The sequence below is a fragment of the Natator depressus genome, chromosome 2 (assembly GCF_965152275.1).
Source record: "Natator depressus isolate rNatDep1 chromosome 2, rNatDep2.hap1, whole genome shotgun sequence".
In the NCBI taxonomy this organism is placed as follows: domain Eukaryota; kingdom Metazoa; phylum Chordata; order Testudines; family Cheloniidae; genus Natator; species Natator depressus.
Genome location: NC_134235.1, coordinates 227,009,986 through 227,033,463, shown reverse-complemented (window position 1 = coordinate 227,033,463; position 23,478 = coordinate 227,009,986). Strand labels below are relative to the sequence as shown.

Genomic DNA, 23,478 nt, shown 5'->3' with positions numbered 1-23,478 from the left:
TCTATACCTAGTTTGAGAATTGCACTGTGGTTTAGGTGTCTGGATGCCTAGAGTGAGACAGCAGTGTGCATGCTCAGAAGCAGAACCTTGAGTGTACAGGGAACTTTTACAGCAAAAATTTAAGTGCTGAGTGAGTTTAGGTGCTTACAGGGATGGGTGGCAGCTGAGTGGGAGTTTTGTAGATTGCATTGGTGCCTAAGTCTGGGGGTAGGTACGTAAATACTTTTTTTTGCATCTGGGCCTTTGCCCTTCTTACCATAATTCTGCCCCCTTCTTCCCCAGTTCTGTTCCCCCTCTGTTTCTTGTCTACCACCAGCATTACACCACACCATGCTGCTGTTGGTGAAACTCATATAAACCCTTGATGACATCTTTTCCCCTCAGTCTTCTGTTACCATTAAATATTTGGGGTGCTTATTATATCAGCATATGCACAGTGTGCCCAGCTATTTGATGGTGTCGTCATCATCAGCCAAGTGGAGAGCCGGTAGCCTGCCGCCTGCCGTCAAAATAAGTCAGTGGGCACTCGTCAAGGATATGCGACATAGTCTGAAGTTGACTGCAGCTGCATTTTGGGTCATTAGAAAAACCGCATTTAAAGAGAGTGGCTGCACATTTGCCCTGTCCTGTTCAAAACTGGTTCAGAGATGACCACACATGCCTTGGCAGATTAAAAGCCGGTAGACAGACAGTTGGGTCAATGACAACAGAGTGATTAACAACCGTCATTGCTGACCACTTGTTGCGCCAAGCAGATTCCACCGTCATGTCCTGTGGTGGCATAAATGACTGCAAAGGGTGTTTAGAAAACAGGAGAGCTGGTGGGTGGTTGAAGAGATCTGTGTACAAAGGCGCTGGTTGCTATTTTCACAGTGCTTATTGTGCCAGGGCCATCATGGCAGGTTGCTTAGATTTATTTTGTATCTTTAACTGTATATTCTCAATCTTTGTATATACTTTAAATTGTGATTGTTTGGCTTCTTAAGGAAAAATGGATTTTTAAAAAGTGTTTGCAGCCATTTTCCTTATTTTAGTGAAGAAACTAAATAATAGGAAGTGACTGTTTGCCATTTGAACTAAAGTTGTTGAGAGAGGGGGAGAGAGATGACTTTTGACTTTTTAAAATCCGTTCATTAAAATCAGTACAGAAACACTGTGGAAACAAGAAAATAAATTATAAACTCAAAAATAATTGCCCATCCCGAACAGTATCAGGTGCATTTCCAGTAGTCCTCCCACTGAATAAATTGATCCAAATTACTTGATTGAATAAATTGATCCAAATTACTTGATCAAAACTCCCAATGAAAGCCTGAATCACTAAAAATTTAGAAAACCAAAGAACATTGGCAACCCCAGTATCAAATAATTTACATCATCTACTTTTTAAAATAGCCATCTTTGCTTGACTCAGAATAATGTTTGCAAGACATACCACAGATCTATTTGTGAACCTATACTGAAAAGTAAAAATAAATGCATAGGAGAAAAATCAAGGGACAGTAACGAAAAAATACCCTGAAGTAAAACAAATAATGACTGTAACTTGGAACAAGTAAGAAACATATGAAAAACAGTCTCCTCTGTGTCATGAAAAGGACATGACAAGGACACCTCTGGAGTTAAACAATCCACAAACACATTTGTGGCAATAGTCCCATGAAGAATTCTCCATTGGAGATCACCCATTCTCTTCACAGTTGGAGGCTTATATACAGTTAGCCAGGCTGGCTGGTGGAGCCCATCACCAGAAGCTGTCTCCTCCATACCATATCCTTTTGGATATAAGGAAAAACTTTTTCACTAGGAGGATGGTGAAGCGCTGGAATGCGTTACCTAGGGAGGTGGTGGAATCTCCTTCCTTTGAGGTTTTTAAGGTCAGGCTTGACAAAGCCTTGCCTGGGGTGATTTAGTTGGGGATTGCTTCTGCTTTGAGCAGGGCGTTGGACTAGATAACCTCCTGAGGTCCCTTCCAACCCTGATATTCTGAGATTCTATGATACTGGGAGAATCAACAAGTGTTCAAAAATGACTCATCTTTACCCTAAGCATATACAATGACTTATGGCCTAAGATATTAAAAGTAAATTCAGATGCCCCTCTGAAGGCAAGCTAGCTGCCAGGCTTGTCAACACCCCAATCCACAGCAAGAGCATAATCAAGAACGGCTCTGTGACCCTGGGTGCCTGAGGTAGCCCACACTGAAAATGCCAAGGTCAGAGCAGGCTGCGAAAAGGAGAGCAGATTCTCCCAAAACTGGTGGTTCACACTGAAATTAGACTCACCAACCAGTCACAAACTGTACTCCTGATCCCCCACACTGGTTATCAAGAAGCTGAAAAAAGAAATCACACAACCCCCTTTATTGCATTCCAGTTCTCTGGCTCCCAATTAGCACCTAGGTCCAGTAAGGTGAGTTATTTAACAACTCTGCTCACTGTACAAAATGTTCTTCTGCTCCCAGAAAGGCCAGCCACATTACTAGGTAAATATTAGTTTAGGTCTTACCCACGCTGCTAGCCAATCCTTTAGTATCTAAAACTAATGGCTTATTAGAAAAGAGCAGAACAAGAAGAGAGTTGTTAAATGGTAAAGCAGATTCTTAGCTGCATTGGTGATTTTGTTGGCTTGATGGGTCATTCAGTCCTTTGTTCAGAGCTTCAGTTTGTAGAAAAGCTGCTCCAGAGATGAGAATCAGGATTGAAGACAAAATGGAGAAGATGAAGCTGCCTTTTTATATCCTTTGCCATGAGGCTTGTACTTCCTTTGTCCCAAACACAAGCTTCACAGACAGCACATCTCATGGAAAAGCTTAGAGTTCTCTGTCCACAGGCATGCCTCTACGTGTCTTGCTGACTCCTAAGGTATAGCCCCTGCCTTCTCTCAGTTGCTTTGATGGGCCATCAAGCAGGCTGGATAGTGCTGGTGCCAATTTGTCTGGGGGTTTCACCCAGAAATACAGCACAAGTTTGAAATACAAATATACCATAAATATTTATAATTCACAATGCAAAGGTGATACATACATATAACCATGATTATCATCTTTAGCCAGTCATAACTTTTCCACTGATACCTTACATGGCATATCTTGTAAGATTCACTGCAATTTTGCAATATTGGTATCAATAATATTATAAATGGTTACCCATATTCCATACAGCTCACAGACTCACTCAAGGAGGCTGATTCCACCTCTGATTAAAAACCAGGAAACCTAGCAAAAGGAATGAAAACCAAACTTGACAGCCAAGATATCCTTTGAGACCCATGTAAAATTAGTAATATCAATTAAATGAACCCGTTTTGTTATGCTTGCTGCAATATGGAAAGAGACAAGACTCCTAGAAACAAAACTGGGAATCTTCACGGCAGAGTAATGAATAGAAGGTTCAGCAAGCAGCCCCGAGAACTATGGCCACCTACCCTCGAGCTTCAGCTTAAAAAAATTTCCAAGCATTAAAAAAGCTTTGATTAAAAACTAGGTATCGCCTCAAAATTGACCCCCCCCCCCACCCACTACAGAAAAGCAAACTCCAGTTGCTTCCAAGGAACAGGCTCATCCATAAATGCTGCTGCAGAGATGGTAACCAAAATGTAGTGACTCTGCTCAAGAGATCAATGAGACCTTGACTCCCTTACACAATGAGCAGATACAAAATACTCTACCTCAGCCAGTGATGGCCATCCCAGAAAATCCAAAAGAACCTTTCAGAACTTTTTCTTAAAAGAATGGAGGGGGATCCAAAAAATATACTTACGCCACAACATAGAGGCAATTAAATTATTAATGATTAATACCCATCCTTGGAAGGAGAGTCAAGGCAAACACCACTTCCACCTTTGTAACCTCCCCTCCAACTTTTCCCAAATTCCCTCCCAATTCCGACCCAAAGTCCCAGCCTGATTCCCAGTGCCTTAAAGCCAGTTCAGCAGCACAGTGGCCTCTCTAGCAAAATTGGGGTGTGCGAGATCACCCAAGCCCCCAGCAGGTGTGTGTTGTCATCCCACAATTTATGCGAGCTGTGGAATCCTGCTTAAAAGAGTGCTGACATTCAGTCAAAACCTGGACATTGCAATTATGAGTAATAAGCAGTCACATTATCAGCAGATGCAGAGACTTTCACCAGAGTACAAGCTGGAACATGGAGAGAAGGGCACATTTCCAACATGAATAACAGAGGCTCGATAGAAAGAGCATACAAAAAACAGACAGGGGACATCCCTATCTAATTCCCCTACAGACTAGAAAGGGACGTGCATCTTAAGTAGACTATATATATCATAATACAGTTACTGAACGCAGGAGACAAACTTGGGCTCAAATGCACAAAGAGTGCAAAACAAATATCCATGATCTACATGATCGTAATCTTTCTCTTAATCAAGGAAAATCAACCCAACATTTAACTCAACATTTTTGAGCCTGAAACTCTATCCTACAATAGGAAAGGTTTATTAAAAATAGATCTGTAGGGGATGCAATAGGTCTGATCAGGGTGCATGACCAGTGTTTTCAGTCTATTTTCCAAGGCCTTTGAAACAAGTTGTAGTTGGAGCAAAGCAGGGACACAGTTCTCCAATTTTTCACCTCCTCCAGGCTCCCCTTTTTAGTCAACAGGGTAGGAATCGCTCGGTGACAACGGAGTGGCAATATCTTCTCTCTGATGCTCTCTTGAAAAAGCAAATCAGGCCCAAGAAGGGTCCAAAAGGCCTTATAAAACTCAGTGGGAAAACCATCAATACCAGGTCCTTTCCTTGGAACAAAGCCATTTAGGGCAGAAGCCAATTATAAGAGTGTTTAGGTCCTGTTCAAGTCTGTCCACATCCAACATTCAGAAGATGTGGAAGGAAGATCCTCAGGGAGCCACTGAATCTCAGATGGACACACAGGCTCCGTGGCATACAGGTCTGAGAAAATATTTACAACAAAATTCTTAATCCCCATGGGATCTGAAAGGACTGGGCCCGACGATGTCTTGAAATAGCCAATCATCTTCTTTTCCAGGCTTTACTGAGTAGGTGCCTCCATTTGAGAAAGGTCCTGAAATCAGGTCGTAACCAGTGAACTTTGCTATCCAACAGGTCCTGCAAGAGTTTTTTTTTTATATGCAACCCAGCATCATTACTGCCAGGAAAGGCTTCTTCATATTGTAGTATCCAATTCTAACTCCTTCATATGCCAGGGTCTGCCTATGTTTGTTGCTGACAAAAACATTTAATATTAACTTTACCCACCTCTCACCATTGCTTCAAGGAGGGGAAAACATCCTTTGAGGCAATCCAGGTTCCCCCAAAATAATCAAAAGAGTCCCAAAAGTGGACATCTTGTAAAAGGTGAGTGTTCAAATGCCAGTAGGAATGGTGGTCTTGAATAGAAGGAAGATACAACATAAGTAAGACCAAACCATGAGCTGAAAACCCAGTAGGGACAATACAACTAGAAAGCAAAGGAGATAAATGAGTAAAACCATAAAAATGGTTCAAATTTGCCATAGAGAAAGTGCTGGAACTAGCACTCAACCAGGTGTACTGCTACCCATAAGGGTAAAAATGCTGTCAGGTCAGAAACCTATAAAAGAGTTGCAAGGTGCTGAACAGATAGTGGATATGGTTCCAAATGATTCCTATCTTATCATTAAGAGTACAATTAAAATTGCTTCCCAAAATTAAAATAATCCTTGTCAAGCGAGCACCCAAGCTCTGAAAAAAGCACATTCTGTTTTTCCCAACAATAGGAGCATAGACATTAATCAGAAAAAGATGATATTGCTCAAAAATAGGTCAAACTGTCAAAAAACCACCTGGAACTACTTCCTGCATAACCACTGAATCCGGTTCCATCTTGACTGCAAAGAGAATGGTAACCCCTGCGCTCTCATTGGAACCATGACCCAGAAAGATCTCCACTCTCCAATCAGCAAGCCAGTTGGTTTGGTTGCCTATGTCTGTGTGCATCTCTTGCAAAAATGAAATGTCCACTTTTTTCTCGGACAAGTACTCCAAAAGTGTCATGTTTTTTAATGTCCCTGCATCCTTTCACACTAAGAAAGCTTCATACAAAATTATCCATCAGACTAGTACTCATCAGAAAAAAATAAGAAAAAGACAGAGACAGAACAGACTCTCCCAAAAATCTCAAACAAAACCACCAAATTCTCCGATATCAATTAATTCCTAACATTTGCATTGGTCAATGAGACACACACTTTGGTCATCAATTTTTTCAATTTGTACCGCTTCCTTTTGTCAAACTCAGACAGAGAGACATCTCATCATACACTGAGCAGACAACAAAAACAGGTTAAGGTCAGGAATCCAGTTCACTACCTCTACTCCACGTTTCTCCTTAGACACATCCAGAAACCTATCAAAAGCATCTGGGGTATATCCTCCCCCAGGGAGTACAGGATCCAAAGAATCTGAGTTTGTCATCCCCCACAGTCTCAGACTCACTACAGACATTGAGGAGGAAACCTCAGAGAAACCAGAGGGAGGGGGCTGCTGGGACTGAGGGGGCAAAAGTAATACCTGAGAATTTTCCATGTCCCCAACCAAAGAACCACCCTCAGCAATGTGCTTCCCAACTGTTATGACCAAACTAGCCCACTTTGCAGCACCCTCAGAAACTAGAGTCCCCCCAATAGTCATGTTTTTGCTTTGGGCTTTGCCAGCAAGTGTGATGGGGCAAGGCCAGATGGCTATAGAAAAGTAGTGGGAGATAGATATCTTAGCTCCAGGCTAAACAAATCCCTGGTACCAGGATAAGCGAAATGGCAGCTGCTCCAGGTCAATTAAGACACCTGGAGCCAATTAAGAACTTTCCAGAAGGCAAGGAGAAGGCTAGGTTGATTGGGACACCTGAAGCCAGTCAGGGGCTGGCTGAAACTAGTTAAAAGCTTCCCAGTCAGTCAGGTGGGGGTGCATGTCAGGAGCTGTAGGAGGAAGTTGCGCTGTTGGAGTGGCTGAGTAGTATACACCATATCAGGCCCAAGGAAGGAGGCACTGAGGTAAGGGTGAAGTGGAGCTTGAGGAAGTGAGGGCTGCTGTGCGGGAAGTAGCCCAGGGAATTGTACATGTCATGTTTCTAAAAGGTCAGCTACCATAGCTGATACTATTAGGGTCCCTGGGCTGGAGCCCAGAGTAGAGGGTGGCCCTGGGCTCCCCCCCACCTTTGCCCCCTGATTAATCACTGAGAGGGGGAGACAACAGCGACTGTGCAAGGAAGGATAACTTCTCCTCACCCCCCTCGCTGGCTTATGATGAACATGGCTCAGTAGACTGTGACCCTTATCTCTAGAGAGAGAAGGGTTACGTGCAGAGTTATAGTGAGCGTCTGAAGCTAGCGAAATCCGCCAGGAAACGCGGGACCCACGGAGGCAAGGACAGAGCTTTATCACACAAGCCAAAATTCTCAGCTGGGACCGCGGATTCCATAGAAACAGGCTCAGCCTCCATTTCTCAGTCAGATTCAGGCCAAGAGTATCTCTGAGTCAGGAGCGACAGAATCAGTGATGCCGTCTCTCCCTGGTTGGTCAGGGGGTGCTAACCCTCCAGAACCAACATCTCCAGAGACCGCTAAAGCCCGCTGGAATCCAGTCTCTGCCACAGCCACCTCACCCTTGGGTTTTTTCTCAGCAACCCCCCACATTCCCAGGCCCAGGGTCACCATTCCCAGGGGCAGCTTGCCAGTTCTGAGGGCACTGATTGACCAAATGTGTCAGACTCCGCCACCATAAAAAGGCCACGTCCATGGGTGGTGGGTGAAGATTCCCCTGCCCCACCTCTTCCAGTCGACGTTCTGCCTCTTCTCACTGCTCTCAGCCCCCCCCCCATTCCCTGGCTGCAGTAACAGGGGGCTGAGAGCTCGGCCTCTCCCTCCAGGACCCGGGGTGGCGGGGTGGGCTGCAAGCTTGCAGGGGGACTGAGACCTTGGTCCGTGCTAGGGTTGAGCTCTCAGCCTTGGCCAGGAGCGAACTTTCTCAGCCCCGGCTGAAGGTCAGAGCCCCTTCCCCGTTCTGCCTCTTCTATCCCCAGCCCTGCCCGTGGCCCCACCCCATTCTTCCCCTTCCCCTGCGGCCTTGCCCCTGTTCTGCCCATGGCCCTGTCTCTGTTCCACCCCTTCTCCCATGCCCTCCCCCCCCCAGTGGCCCTGTTCCCTGTTCACTCCTTCACCCTCCCCCGCTGTGGCAGAGATTTAAATTGTATTTAGCAGCTATAGGGGCAGAGGAGAAAATGATTAAGTGAAATCAGCATTCTTTTTGCATGTTATTGGGGAGGAATATTTCAGCCCTTGAAATGATGCCAATTCCCCAGTCAAAGAAAGATCATAGAATACCAGGGTTGGAAGGGACCTCAGGAGGTCATCTAGTCCAACCCCCTGCTCAAAGCAGGACCAATCCCCAACTAAATCATCCCAGCCAGGGCTTTGTCAAGCCTGACAACGAAACCAGAGAAGACATTAGACACAGAAATGCAAGCCTATGCAGATTTGATTGTAAAGTCAATTTCAATAGCTAACAGGAAACAGCAACAAATATGAGAGGAAATGGAGAAAGATGAATTGTTGGGAATCGTTAAAGAAGTGATAATTAAAGGGTGGCCTGAAGAAATAAGCAGTTGCTGTCCAAGTATAAGAGACTATTGGAATTGCAGACATGAATTTAGTGTGATAGATTTGGTGATTTTCAAGGGCAGTAAGGTTGTAATTCCAGTGAGTCTTCAAAAAGAAATGCTACAGAAGATCCACAGCAGTCATTTTGGAATTGAAAAGTGCAAACAACGAGCATGAGAGGTGCTGTATTGGCTGCAGATCTATCACGACATCACTAATGTGGTAGAAATCTGCATTCCATGCTTGAAATACAAGCCATGCCAACAGGCAAAGCCACTGAGACCTCATTCAATTCCATAAAGGCCTTATAAGAAGGTAGGCACTGATTTATTTACCTGGTAATCAAAGGATTATTTAATAGTCACAGATTATTATTCTTTGTGTCCAGAAATTTGCACACTGCACAGTACTAATAGTAAGTCAGTGATAAGTGGCATGAAGGGAATCTTCTCCAGACATGGAATTCCAGATGAAGTCTTTAGTGATGGGTTGCAGTTTTCCAGTACAGATTTTAGGCAATTTGCTATAGATTGGGATTTTCATCACAAAACATCAAATCCAGATTCCCCCCAATCAAATGGATTTGTGGAAAGGTCTATTTGGTCAGTAAAAATCGTATTAAAAAGACTTTTGAATATCAGAGTGATTTGTAGAAAGCGTTACTGGTTTAGCGATGTACACCCTGGAGGATGACTTTTCTCCAACTCATCTGTTAATGGGAAGAAGGATCAGATCTAATTTACCAATTACTGATAACCTCCTGAAATCTCATAACCATGAAACCATATGGAACATGAAAGAAAATCAGAAGTGGAAGCAGAAATATTATTTTGACAAAAGGGCCTGTGATCTCCCATCTCTTAACTTGTGTGATGGAGTGAGCCTAAGCAATCACACCTTTAATACTTGGGGCCAAAGGGATACCATTAAAGAACAGCTGCATCCAAGGTTTTAAGTAGTCCAGACAGAGTAGGGGGGACACATTTCAATGTAATTGAAGGAATCTACGAGTAATCCCAGAAAGTTCCAACACACTGACAGCTGAGGGGGACGCTGGGCATTTCCCATCCAAAAGCACAAAGGAGAAACTGTCAAGGAACAAGAGACCAACTCAGATTCTAATGAAAGGCTGATACTGAGAAGATCTGTGTGGGAGATTAAACATCCTGAAAGACTTATAGAGACTTGCTAACCTGCCTGGAAAAGAGGTATTTGAGGAAAGTGAGTGGTAAAGACTCACTCAAGAGTGTGCTGGTAACCTCTCCTCTCTAGGTAGTTTATACACTGGGTTTATGGAAATGTACTACGTGAGTTGAGAATTTAATGCATGTGTTAGATAGCTGTTAGCTGTTTTATATATGTGTAAATAAGAGTTAATTAGATTTTATTTAAGAAGGAAGATATAGAGATATGTTTGTAGAAGATTATAATTTAGAGACACTCCCTCATAAGGGACAGTATTATGAACATAGGAATTTGGAGATGTGCCCTGGAGGCAGGGTTGGAAACCCTGTATGGCTGTGTGCAGCAGTGCACCAGAGATGCTCTGCAGTTCTTTTTATTAAAGTTTTATTCCTTTCTCATTCCCTGGTTTGTTATTAAATGAACCCCAAGATCTTTACAAGGACAGTCTCCCAACCTCCCCCACTCCCATGAGGAGATAAGTCAATGTTGTATGACTCATTTGTTCTGAGAAACCATAACTAAAGTTTGGTAAACTGTCAAATAGCTTATTAGCTGCACTTTGGATTTTCAGTGGGTTTGGGTCTCCCACTCTCTTGGCAAGAACCTAAACAGTATTTTTCATAAAAGCCAAATAATACAACAAAGTAATAATCCCTGCTTGTGCTCAGTGATGTCGTTCTAGCACTCCTGTTTTTGTTCTCTCTTCCAGCTGGCTGTTGAGTGTTCCCTTGGTATAATTTACCATCATTTTGCATGATAATTCTGGCTTCTAGAAGCATAAATGAGTTGTCTAATGCAACTTGGTTTTTATGGGTTTGCAAAACAGAAACAAACAGACAAAAGGAAAAAAACTCTCACATACACAGAGAAATGTAAGGTGGAAAACATGTAAGCAGGACATACAGAAGAAAAAATGTCTGCATTCTGTTCCGGGTTTACCACTAGTTCCCTTTGTCAGATTTAAGAGAAAGTGGAATGGCTGGGTTCCCACATCCTTACATTTGTGACCTGTAAATGGGCTAAGTGATTAACTCTGTACCTTGGCAACGTATCAACATTTCAATTTCTAGCCGAGTATCAAATATGAAACCTAGCTGTAAATTTAAACCACAGCATGTCCAGTAGATAAAAATTGAATCAGTCTCTTCTGTTCTCCAGCATCGTCTCCATGTTAGACTTTACATCAAAACAATGATGCAGAATAAAGCTTCCATTTTTACTTATTTCGTCAAAATCCTTCATGTTTTTTAAAGGCAACACTTAGGAAAATCCATAAAACCTTCATGTTTAACTTCTTTGATGTTTGTAGATGGACTCAGTACTATATAATATGTTTGTATAAGAGCAGTAAGCTGGCAAGACTTCCTCAATAAAGTATAGTTTGCTGCATGATTTGGTAACCAGTAAGGTGCAGAATGAAGAACTACAGATTTACATGACGTACGGTATATACACAGTGGGAAAACTCTTCATCCCTCCTCTGCAGCCAGGGAAGGTCCAAGACAGAGGAAATTGCATGGTTCTATGCAGAGGGAGGAGAAGGATTTGAGTATCTATAGCCTTCTGCTGGAGTTGTGTCAGAAAATAACACAGAAGTCCAATCTGTGAAGGCTGGCGGGGTTAGGTTTCGAATCTGGCCAGGGCTGCTCCCCTTTAGAAATGTGCTGGCCCCCTGGCAAATTGAATTTTTTGCTGGTAAAGACCCACCAAAACTTGGGGTTGAATTTGGCTCATGGTGAGACAAAGTATTATTTTTCTCTATTAAAATTTTATTTTATTTTATTTTAATTCCATTACTTTTTATAAGATTGAAAATCTGCACTTGAAAGTGGGGGGAGGAAAGGCTTAAGCTTTTATTGAACAAGTTATGGTGCCTTAGCATGCTGAGTGAAAACCACTTGATCTCTGGCAAGGTGAGACATTAATTACATTACATAAAATCATTTATTTTTTCAGGGATGAAGCCAGTTTCCCTTGAGTTCAGCAAAGGGACCAAAAATTCCCAACAAAAGTGAAAAAGACCCATGGTTAGATTCCAAAGTAACTGCCAATAGAAAAGGTTTAACAAATGCCACCTGACTTAGTAGGAATTTCCCCAGAGAGAGGAGGTGGGTTGGATCTAAAGGCTTAAGTAGGAAAACCCATTCTCCTTTATTTACAATCTGGATATGCCAGGACTTTGAGATACCTAGGTCTATACAAAATTTAATAGCAGGTTGTAAGTTTTAATAAATGTCCTTTCTTCTTCCCCTTGTAACTACTCTTTCTCCTGAATTAACAGTTATTTCTCTCACATTACATTTTTCAGTTTATGCTTAATGTAGTTGTTGTCTTGCATATTTATCTGATGCATTTGGCTTGATATTTAGTGTAGATAACGCCACTCAATCCTCTTGACTGCATCATTTAAGGGAGTTCACTTGGAGCACCTTTTGAACCCATGCTACTAAATTGTGTTCCTTGTGGGTGGATCTGTTTGGTCTTCAGTGGTTCACCCGCAACTGCTAGTAGCAAATGGCTCCAACGGCCGGAGATAAGACATTAGATGGGGAGGGTTCTGAGTTACTGCAGTGAATTATTTTCCAGGAGTCTGGCTGTTGAGTCTCACTGACATGCTCAGGGTCTAACTGATTGCTGTATTTGGGGTCAGGAAGGAATTTTCCCCCTAGGTTCCACTGGCAGAGACCCTGTTTTGTTTTGTTTTTGCCTTCCTCTGCAGCTTGGAGCATGGGTCACTTGCTGGTTTGAACAACAATAAGTGGTGGATTCTCTGTAACTTGAAGTCTTTAAATCATGATTTGAGGATTTCAGAAACTCAGGCAGAGATTATGGGTCTCTTACAGGAGTGAGTGGGTGAGGTTCTGTAGCCTGTGATGTGCAGGAGGTCAGACTAGATGATCACGATGCGTTGCTTCTAGCCTTAAAGTCTATGAATCTATGAGCTGAACTCAATAGGAGAAAGTTTGAACTGAAACTCAAGCATATAAAGAGTGACACATGATAAATACAACAAGCTGGGCTTTAGCACCACTGTGGCATAACAATGATTTTCCAGTAAAAGTTTCTTGCTGTGTCTGAAGGACAGGCATAGAACACACTTGTTATGGCATTGAGGAAATAAACCTGTTTAAACTATATTACTGGTAAAAATGCAGTTATAGAAATGTAGCATTTAATCATTGCATAGTCTTCTGATGTGTATCTGTGATCACAAGAAGTGATTTTAATTGCTTGGGGAAGAGTTAGATGAGTAAATAACTATGATAAATAGTGTAAATAACTATGATAAAATTAGGATGATGAAATTCATTTACAATATTAGATAAGAAAGGAGATTCACAAAACATTCTGCTGTTGACATAGTGAGGCATTTTATAAGATGAGGACCATTTCTCCAGTTTGTTCAGATCATTTTGAATTTTAATCCTATCCTCCAAAGCACTTGCAACCCCTCCCAGCTTGTTATTGTCTGCAAAGATTGTAAGTGTATTCTCCATGCTATTGATGAAAATATTGAACAGAACTGGACACAGAACTGATCCCTGTGGGACCCCACTTGATACACCCTTCGAGCTTGAGTATGAGCCAGTGGTAACTACTCTCTGGAAATGGTTTTCCAACCAGTTATGCAACCACCATATAGTAGCTCCATCTAGGTTGTGTTTCCCTAATTTGTTTAGGAGAAGGTCTTGTGAGACCATATCAAAAGCCCTACTAAAGTCAAGATATACCACATCTACCGCTTCCCCCCATCCACAAGTCTTGTTACTCTGTCAAAGAAAGCTGTTTGGTTGGTTTGACATGTTTTGTTCTTGACAAATCCATGCTGACTGTTACTTATCACCTTATTATCTTCTAGATGTTTCCAAATTGTGTGCTTAATTATTTGCTCCATTATCTTTTCAGGTACAGAAATTAAGCTGACTGGTCTGTAATTACCCGGGTTGTTCTCTTGTTATAGATGGGCACTATATTTGCCCTTTTCCAGTCCTCTGGAATCTCTCCCATTCTTCCATAACTTATTGAAGATAATCGCTAATGGCTTAGATATCTTCTCAGTCAGCTCCTTGACTATTCTAGGATGTATTTCGTCAGGCCCTGGCTACTTGAAGACATCGAACTAGTCTAAGTAATTTTTAACTTTTTCTTTCCCTACTTTAGCCTCTGATCCTACCTCATTTTCACTGGCATTCACTAGGTTAGCCATCCAGTCACTACTAACCTTTTTGGTGAAAACTGAAACAAAAACGTCATTTAGCACTTCTGCCATTTCCACACTTTCTGTTACTGTTTTTTCCCCTCATTGACTAGCAGACCTACCCAGTCCTTGCTCTTCTTCTTTTTTCTAATGTATTTGTAGAATGTTTTCATGTTACCCTTTGTCTATAGCTAGTTTAATCTAATTTTGTGCCTTAACCTTTCTAATTTTGTGCCTACATATTTGTGATAACTGAGTTAGGCAAATTACTCAGCTCACTTGCTAGAGAAGCCTGAGAATAGGGGGCTCCCAGACTCAGTTTCACTGTTTTTTGCATTCTCTTCAGCAGATGAGTCTGCAGCTGAAGTTTCCTTGGCAACAGAATGCAGATAGCATAATGTTCTGTGGCATCTGTCTATTCACCTTCACAGATCCTTCCCAAAATAACCTACAGGTTAGCTGGTTACGATAAGGCAGCTGATGACCTAGTATGAGAGAGTTCTGGATTTAGAATACCCTACGTCCATTGTCTGAAGTTGTGTCTGTATGTGGACACTTGTGTTCAAGTAGTAGATTTGTTCCTTTTTCCTCATTATCTTCAGTACTCCCCTTTGTCTCCAAGTAGAAAGAAACATAACAATATTAGCCCTAATCTTCTCCGTTTATCCTTCATTAGTATTGTAGCTTGAGGAATCTTAATGCTTTGGGCTAACATATGTTTTCAAATATACAAGGATGGTACAGTTTTTACTTCTAAAACAAGCTCAAGTAGATCCCTCATATCCTTTTTCTTCACAACCCCTCTAATGCTAACAATGATTACTTTTCAATTTTCTGTAACTTCCAATATTCTGCATGTTATGATTAAGATATGCAGTACCAAAAGTAACCTTTAATGCTATGAGGCTTTCTTCCACTAGGGATGCTATGCTATAGGGAATTTTCTCCAGTAAGAGGAGCAGAAAGATCTTTAATACATTTGTTATCAAACTTAACAGCATAGCATTGGCTGCTCAATTTTTATACTTTTATCCATAGCCCAAATGTTACCCTCCACCGTAGCTATTTGTGGACTAAAGGCCTCAAGTTTTTGCTCCATAATATTATTTCATGGATTTTATTACTTGCTACATCTCATCCAAACCAGCTCAGCCCCTTCTCCCTTCGGATTTTCTTGGAAGGCTTCCAATATTTAGGTGGCAAACTGGAACAACCATCTGTTTCACTTCAAATAAGAAGTACAGAGGCACAAATTAAATATCTCCAAAAGCCAATCGTCAAAACATTAGAAGAGGAAGGAGAAAAAACACTCTAGCTTTCAAAATAAGTCAGTTGTTGCAAGGGAATCTACCCTTCATATAAACAGAGTAGCTATTTTTCAAATCCCATAGCCAATCATAACCCAACCTTCAGAATCCACTGTGGATGAATCGTTAAATTGAAGCAAGATCAAAATCTTCCATCGTCACCTCATTGCTCCAGTCTTCCAGCACCAAGACCTCCCTAGCAAGATTCTTCCTCCTTGAAAAACGCTTCAATCAGTTCTGCAGTCAAGTGCAGTCTGATAGGAAACTTCAAAGAGCAGAGACATTCCAGCTACAGCCTCACAGCAGAGAGCACAACTGAACAAGAACTTCAAAGTGAGAAGTTGTCTGCTGACGAGTTTCATGTCTGACCCACAGCATGATCAAAACTTTCTACCCCCTTACCCTTCTGGTACTTAACATCTCAGTGGACAAGACTGTACTCTCCTGGATTAGGTAGAGAATCAAGGTGAAAACACAGTAGAATTTTGCTAATTTGCACTAATACCTGGGCGACCGACTGAGAATTACTGAAATTGTGAATTAGCAAAATTGAACAAAACTGAACAAAAAAGCAAGAAGGGTCAGGGATGAGAAAATGAACTTTTTTTCATGTACATTTTCAACTGCAGTTTATTTTTAAATGATTAATACTTCATAATATACTAGTAAATGGGATTAGGGTATTTTGTAAAAATAATGAATTTTAGTAATACAAGACCTCATTAGAGCATATGCTGTTTCGCTGGAATTTTCAGAGGCACTTGCAAGAGTGAAGCATTCCAGATCCCACTGACGTTCAGTGGCAGTTGGGTGCCTAACTCCCTGAGACTCCTTTCAAAATTAAAGTCTTTTAAATTTTTCTGCAAGGTGCGAGACTACCAGGTTTTTAGAATGAAAACCAGGAAATGTTGGATGATTTACCTACTTTATGTGAGATTTTATATATCTATATATAAAGATAACTAGATATGGGCAACTCATTTATAAACAGACCTGAACTTTTGTCCCTGCCTTTGAATCTAACCTTTTTATGAGGCTCAGGAAAGTTTGAATCTTGACCACTTTTCTCCCAATTACTTTCCATTTTTGTGCACTGCTACATTTTCTGTTTCCTGTCAAGACTGAGAAGAGCTGAAATACCCAAACTGATAGTTCTTTCGTTACTTTTGGTGCTCCCTGAAAGTGGAAATGCAGCTGAAAAATCTCATGAGTAAGCATGTTTTGGGGAAATGTTCATGCGAGTCTTGTAGACTGAACATGTGGCTAATATCTGGAAAAGCATGCAAACTTTCATATGATTTCCTGAATCTTTGGGGGCTTCACAGTTTTTGTTTTAAACTCACAAAAATGTTGGAAGTACTCCCTAAATTCAAAGCTGTTCAATTGAAGCTTTATTAACCAATCAAGCTGTGCAGCTGAAACAAGCAGTGTAGTAACATAGGGAAGAAATGCTACGCTATGCATATAGATTTGTTCTGGTGCTTCTTGTGTAGATCTTTATACTGGATTATCTCTAATAGCATTAGCTTGATCAGACATATTGCTTAAATTCAGTGCTAACAAAGACTTAAAACAAAACAAAATCCTTTGAACATTGCCATTAAATTACTGGCATGACATCAATCCCCTTGACAAATTCCCTGCTTTTCTCATGGCCACAATATCCCAAGATAAAAGGGAAGCACAGCAACTGAGTTATCAATTACTATGATATCTCTACGGACTTGTGAATTAAAAGCTGCTTGCATCCATCCTCACATCTTTATCCACAATGTTTTACTGAAATACAGTAGGTTCTTAAGCAAATATTTAGGAAACAAAATGTGACTAGCTTAACACTTCCTTACATTTAACGGGTTTCAGAGTAGCAGCTGTGTTAGTCTGTATCTGCAGAAGAAAAGGAGGACTTGTGGCACCTTAGAGACTAACATGTATTTGAGCATAAGCTTTCGTGAGCTACAGCTCACTTCATCGGATGCATTCAGTGGAAAATACAGTGAGGAGATTTATATACATAGAGAATATGAAACAATGGGTGTACAATGCCATGTACATTGGTCAAACTGGACAGTCTCTACGTAAAAGAATAAATGGACACAAATCAGACGTCAAGAATTATAACATTCAAAAACCAGTTGGAGAACACTTCAATCTCTTTGGTCACTCGATTACAGACCTAAAAGTTGCAATTCTTCAACAAAAAAACTTCAAAAGCAGACTCCAACGAGAGACTGCTGAATTGGAATTAATTTGCAAACTGGATACAATTAACTTAGGCTTGAATAGAGACTGGGAGTGGATGGGTCATTACACAAAGTAAAACTATTTCTCCCTCCTTCCCTGCCCCCCCACTGTTCCTCAGACGTTCTTGTCAACTGCTGGAAATGGCCCACCCGCTCTCCTGCTGATAATAGCTCACCTTAAGCGATCACTCTCCTTACAGTGTGTATAGTAACACCCATTGTTTCATGTTCTCTGTGTATATAAATCTCCCCACTGTATTTTCCACTGAATGCATCCGATGAAGTGAGCTGTAGCTCGCAAAAGCTTATGCTCAAATAAATTTGTTAGTCTCTAAGGTGCCACAAGTACTCCTTTTCTTTTACATTTAACAGGTATTCAGCCAATAGCTATAAAAGAAGATAAATTATACAACAAATATTGCCACTAATGAACCTTAGAGAATTTATAGGACAATTTGTTGTATATAATGATATTTTTAATAAACATGAAGCCATTTCATAATATTAAATTAAAAACAAACAAATGATTAAGATAATATTTACATTTAGCACCATCCACATTTAATGGCTTGAGGCAGGAATTTCCATAAACTAGAGGGCCTGTAACTAAAACTGTATCTCTTTGTTTTAATAGACTATGTGGGTGGTTTCACCAATCAGCTGCAGAAGATAAGACAATTAATTCTAGAACACTGATGGTAATTAATTTTGCTAAATGATCTCATTTTTATAAATTGAAAACTTTAAATCGCAATGAGTAATACATTGGGGTAAATGATTAGCATGATCAGTTAAATGCCATGTTTAATGTAAATAGTTTTATCACTTCTGTAGGGGGAAGTACATATGCTTTAATGGTTTACTGCAATTTAAAAAAAATTTTTTTTTGGTTTATAATACAAACATTTATAAAATATCTGTTATGGGTCCTAGATACCTTTGCCTTAAATTTAAAATACAACACTAATTTTTTAAAAAGTAATTAGTGATTTTGGATATCTGTTTATGGAGCAAACCATTGTACCTACAAGTACTTTAGAATAAATAGCTAGTATATGTGGCTGGATGAAATGCATATTCTTATCTTCTGGACAGCATACTAAGTTTAATTTGGGAAACATCAGGTTAAAAAGACACGTAGTTTCCATCTTTTCTGTCCCAACATGTCCCCAGGTCAAGAGGAACATTAGGAGGCTAGGCCTCCATACTGTGGGCCAAACGGTCACTATATTTGCCAAAGATGCATATAAATAGCAAACTGTACCTGTATTCAGAGCTGCTAGTGATGGATCTCCAGGACCCAAAAGCCTCATAGTGTCAGGACAAATGTATCACAACTTTTTCTACCTATATGAATTGCTGAAGGCTTAATGGACTTTTGAAATGGGAAAGCTCTAGGTCAGAATGAGCTCTCCTAATCCACTTTGTTGGGATCTGCAGGATTAAAACCATGCCCATCCTTTCTGGCTTCCTCACATAATGTCTTCTGCCCCAGTACATCTCAGTGGAGAACGCTTCATACTCATTTTCTCTTTCTATCAACAAATCAGCTATGAAAAGTAGAGAAAGAATGAGGCAAATGAGGAATGACTTACTCCATTTTACAGCTGGAATAAGTTGGATGATGTAATTAAGAGGTGCTATAGTAGGCTGACATGTTTACATCCATAGGACTGATCTGTGAACATGACTTTTCTGTAAACTCCACCCTATTCCTGTATCTGTTCCAAGACTCGCTGGGAACTAGCAGATATTGATATTAGCTGGCTCTGGGCTCTGAGCTACCATGGTGCATTATGGCAGCCATAGTGTGGTTGGGAAACCTGACCCACATAAAAGAATGGGGACATGAGATATCTGAATAAAAGCATCAACACCAACATTTCTGAATTGAAAGTTTTCAGCCTTTGGTTGAAAACCAAAAACTTTCCAGTTTTCAGGTATTTAATTTTTAAATGAAAAGTCTAATTTTTCCACAGAAAGCAGAAACTTATCATGAAAAATTTTGTTTTATGAAAGGCCCAATTTTCTGGCAAAAAAAAATCAGTTTTTAGTAGTAGTTGTACATTGATTTAGAGATTGCACCAGTTGCTGAAATAATCCTTTAGAGAACACCTTGAATTTGTACATGGCAAAGTATTATGGTGTATATCCTAAGTATTCTGACAATTTATTTATAGCCTTGTTTTACAATGGAAATTATATTGCAAACATTGCTGTATGAAGATTATATGTTTTAACTAAACTTCTGAAATATTTGATATCCAAATGAGAAAGTTGGCAGACTATATGATAAACTAACAAGATATCTAAATGTATGTATGGGTGCGTCAGCATAATCATAAATTGAATCTTTGCTTTTGGATTAAGACTTAAGCTTTTAGCAAGAAGGTTGAAAGAATCAGTTTCTTTACAATATTTCTGCTTCTGAGCAAGTCTTGGTTTAGCTGTTTTCTTGTTTCCCATCTTTCCTATAAATTTTTTTAATTGTAGGTGATTCAGAAAAAGACTTGTGATAAAAGCATGAAAAATGAACAAATTATTGTTCTGTAGGGGAGTCATACATTGTGATAAGCATGACTTGACTGTCAAAGGTATCTGTAAAATAGAAAATAACAAGAATATATTACAATGATATAAAATTTTAAATTGAAGAAGAGATTCACAGTAACTTTCAATACTGAGTTTTTTGCAGTGCAGTCTTTGATATTGGATGTCATTTATTTTTACATACAGAAGTATGTTGACACTATTAACATTAAAAGGTTTGACCTTTCTGTACGTGTAATGTCAGTATAACCTTGCTGGATCCTGTAGATTTCAGCACTGGTGTGGTTTTCATCCCAAACATGTTGGTATTCTAAATACGATTTATTTGGCTTTTCTTTTTCCATTAAGCAATTCTATTTTAATGCATTTTAGCTTAGCCTTAATTCAGTATAGCAATATCCCAAGCACATAGGGAAAAACACAATTAAGCATGGTATCTGTTTTATTTCATACTACACAACAAATTTTGCACAAATCATGCTGACTAGTTAGTGTTCACAGTGGATATATGGCATTTAGACTAATTATAGTAACTCACTCATATTTGTGCAATGCATGACTAACACAAAGATATTTTACCAGAATTTTTAAATGTTATAGTAACTAGTTTTAACATAAAACTAGCCAACTATGAAATCCAGCTGTCAATTGAAATGAAAGGTTTCAGAGTAGCAGCCGTGTTAGTCTGTATCCACAAAAAGAAAAGGAGTACTTGTGGCACCTTAGAGACTAACAAATTTATTTGAGCATAAGCTTTCGTGAGCTCCAGCTCACTTCATCAGATGCATGCAGTGCATCCGATGAAGTGAGCTGTAGCTCACGAAAGCTTGTGCTCAAATAAATTTGTTAGTCTCTAAGGTGCCACAAGTACTCCTTTTCTTTTAATTGAAATGAAGTGGCAAAGAATATTGGGATGCATTTGACTTTCCAGAACATGTAGATATTCCCTATTTGATGTTGTGATTTTTTTTCTAGACACTACCCAAAACAGTCCTTCACTACGGTGGCAGATACACCAGAAAACCTTCGTCTGAAGCAACAAAGTGAATTGCAAAGTCAGGTAATCATTGACTTAGTTCTTGTATTTCACTAATATTAGATAATCAAGTCAATTTTTCTTTCAGCTTCTCATTGCAGTATGAGTGTTCTTTTGGTATTAGGTTTCAGAGGAGTAGCCGTGTTAGTCTGCATCAGCAAAAACAACAAGGAGTCCTTGTGGCACCTTAGAGAAACAAATTTATTTGGCATAAGCTTTCATGGGCAATACCCACTTCATCAGATGCATGGAGTGAAAAATACAGTAGGCAGGTATAAATATACAGCACATGAAAAGATGAGAGTTGCCTTACCAAGTTGGGGGGTCAGTGCTAATGAGGCCAATTCAATCAGGGTGGATGTAGCCCATTCTCAACAGTTGACAAGAAGGTGTGAGTATCAACAGAGGGAAAATTTCCTTTTGTGGTGATCCAACCAATCCCAGTCTTTATTTGGGCCTAATTTGATGGTGTCAAGTTTGCAAATTAATTCCAGTTCTGCAGTTTCTTTTTGAAGTCTGTTTTTGAAGTTTTTGTTTGTTGAAGAATGACTTTTAAGTCTGTTGTTGAGTGTCCAGGGGGATTGAAGTGCTCTCCTACTGGTTTTTGAATGTAACGATTCTTGACGTCTGGTTTGTGTCCGTTTATTCTTTTGCGTAGAAACTGTCCGGTTTGGCCAGTGTACATGGCAGAGGGGCATTGCTGGCACATGATGGCATATATCAGAATGGTAGCTGTGCAGGTGAACGACCCCTGATGGAGTGGCTGATGTGGTTAGGTCCTGTGATGGTGTCCCTTGAATAGACATGAGGACAGAGTTGTCAATGGGGTTTGTTGCAGGGATTGGTTCCTGAATAAAGACTGGGAGTGGCTGGGTCACCACAAAAAGTAATTTCCCCTCTGTTGATACTCACACCTTCTTGTCAACTGTTGAGAATGGGCTACATCCACCCTGATTGAATTGGCCTCGTTAGCACTAGACACCCCCCCCCCACTTGGTAAGGCAACTCCCATCTTTTCATGTGCTGTATATTTATACCTGCCTACTGTATTGTTCACTCCATGCATCTGATGAAGTGGGTTATAGCCCATGAAAGGTTATGCTCAAATAAATTTGTTAGTCTCTAAGGTGCCACAAGGACTCCTCGTTCTTTTGGTATTAGTGTTTAAAGGACTGTAATTCAGTTGAAAAATTATTTGTATGGCTTTGGAGTAGGGACTGACTTTTTCCGTGTTTGGACAGTGCCTAGTACAATGGGGTCCTGGTTCATTACTAGGGTTAAGTGTTATGATAATATAAATAATAATAATACCATGGCTAACTCAGGGAGCCCACTTCTGACCTTGTTAACACTGGTATTTACACCATTGTAATGTGATTGACCACCCTGCACTGAAAGTAGGGGGGCCATTGTCCAGGCTTGCCGGAGGAAGACAGTAGAGCTTTATGGCAGTGGGACGGAGGAGAACAAGATCAGAAACTGCTGCAGAAAGGTGGTGTTGGTTAGCTTTGCAACACCGACTCACCCCCTTGTAAGGGTGGAAGGCTTTAAAGGTGCAAATGCTGGCGTTGGAAACCCCTTTCTCCATGCAGCAGGCAAGGCAGCACCCCCTCTCCCTCCCCCTCCCTGAGGTGTGATTATCAGGTGGGTTTGAACCTGCTGTGGACATTGTGCTAGATGCTCCTTTTTAGGGGGGGCTGGGAAGGAATTTTTTCCCTCACCACCATATTGGCTTGGGTGGAGTGGGGTTTTTTCACCTTCCTCACAGCGGATGTTAGGGAACACCTATTATGGTGAGCACTAAAGGTGTGGTAGGCTATATGTTGCAACTTATTTGGTAAGTGTGAGGCGGATGTCCAGTGCAGGTATTGCATAGGGAAGGCATCCAGTGACCAGATAAATGGTCTGATAAAGGACTTAAAAAGGAGGAGCTGGTTAAAGGAATGGAACGGTGTGAGGTTTGGGGTTCCTATGGTTGGAATGGCAGGGAGCCAACCCCCCTTTCTTATAGCCCATCTTACCCCTCCTATGAAGGGGTGTGGATGGTTAGGTTCTGGCAGTGGATTTGCTGGAGGGACCTGGATGGAAAAAGAGGGGGAGCTGGTGGAAGCCTCCTGCCCGGGTAATTACAAAACAAACACGGTTTACCTGCACTGTACGCTTTTATTTGTCAGGTAGTCCCAGACATCTAATAATAAAGTTGCAGCCTGATTAAATCCTTAGCAAGTGTTTCCTGTCCTCCTTTCGGTATAGCTGGACAATGTCATCACTTAAGTTATTCCTGAGTCACAAGAGTGTATGTAAGATCAGAATCAGGCCCAAGGGGTTCTTATGCACTAAGCAAA

At 40.6% G+C, this 23,478-nt stretch overlaps 1 protein-coding gene across 2 annotated transcripts in view; it reads left to right on the top strand.

Moving 5' to 3' along the window:
• The window catches only part of NEBL (nebulette), a 399,859-nt gene that overhangs the window by 117,048 nt on the left and 259,333 nt on the right, over positions 1-23,478 (top strand). For both annotated transcript variants that reach the window (XM_074946053.1, XM_074946052.1), the window contains exon 3: positions 21,073-21,157. In XM_074946053.1, the coding sequence (XP_074802154.1) occupies positions 21,073-21,157 (85 nt within the window). The remainder of the gene's footprint in view (positions 1-21,072; positions 21,158-23,478) is intronic.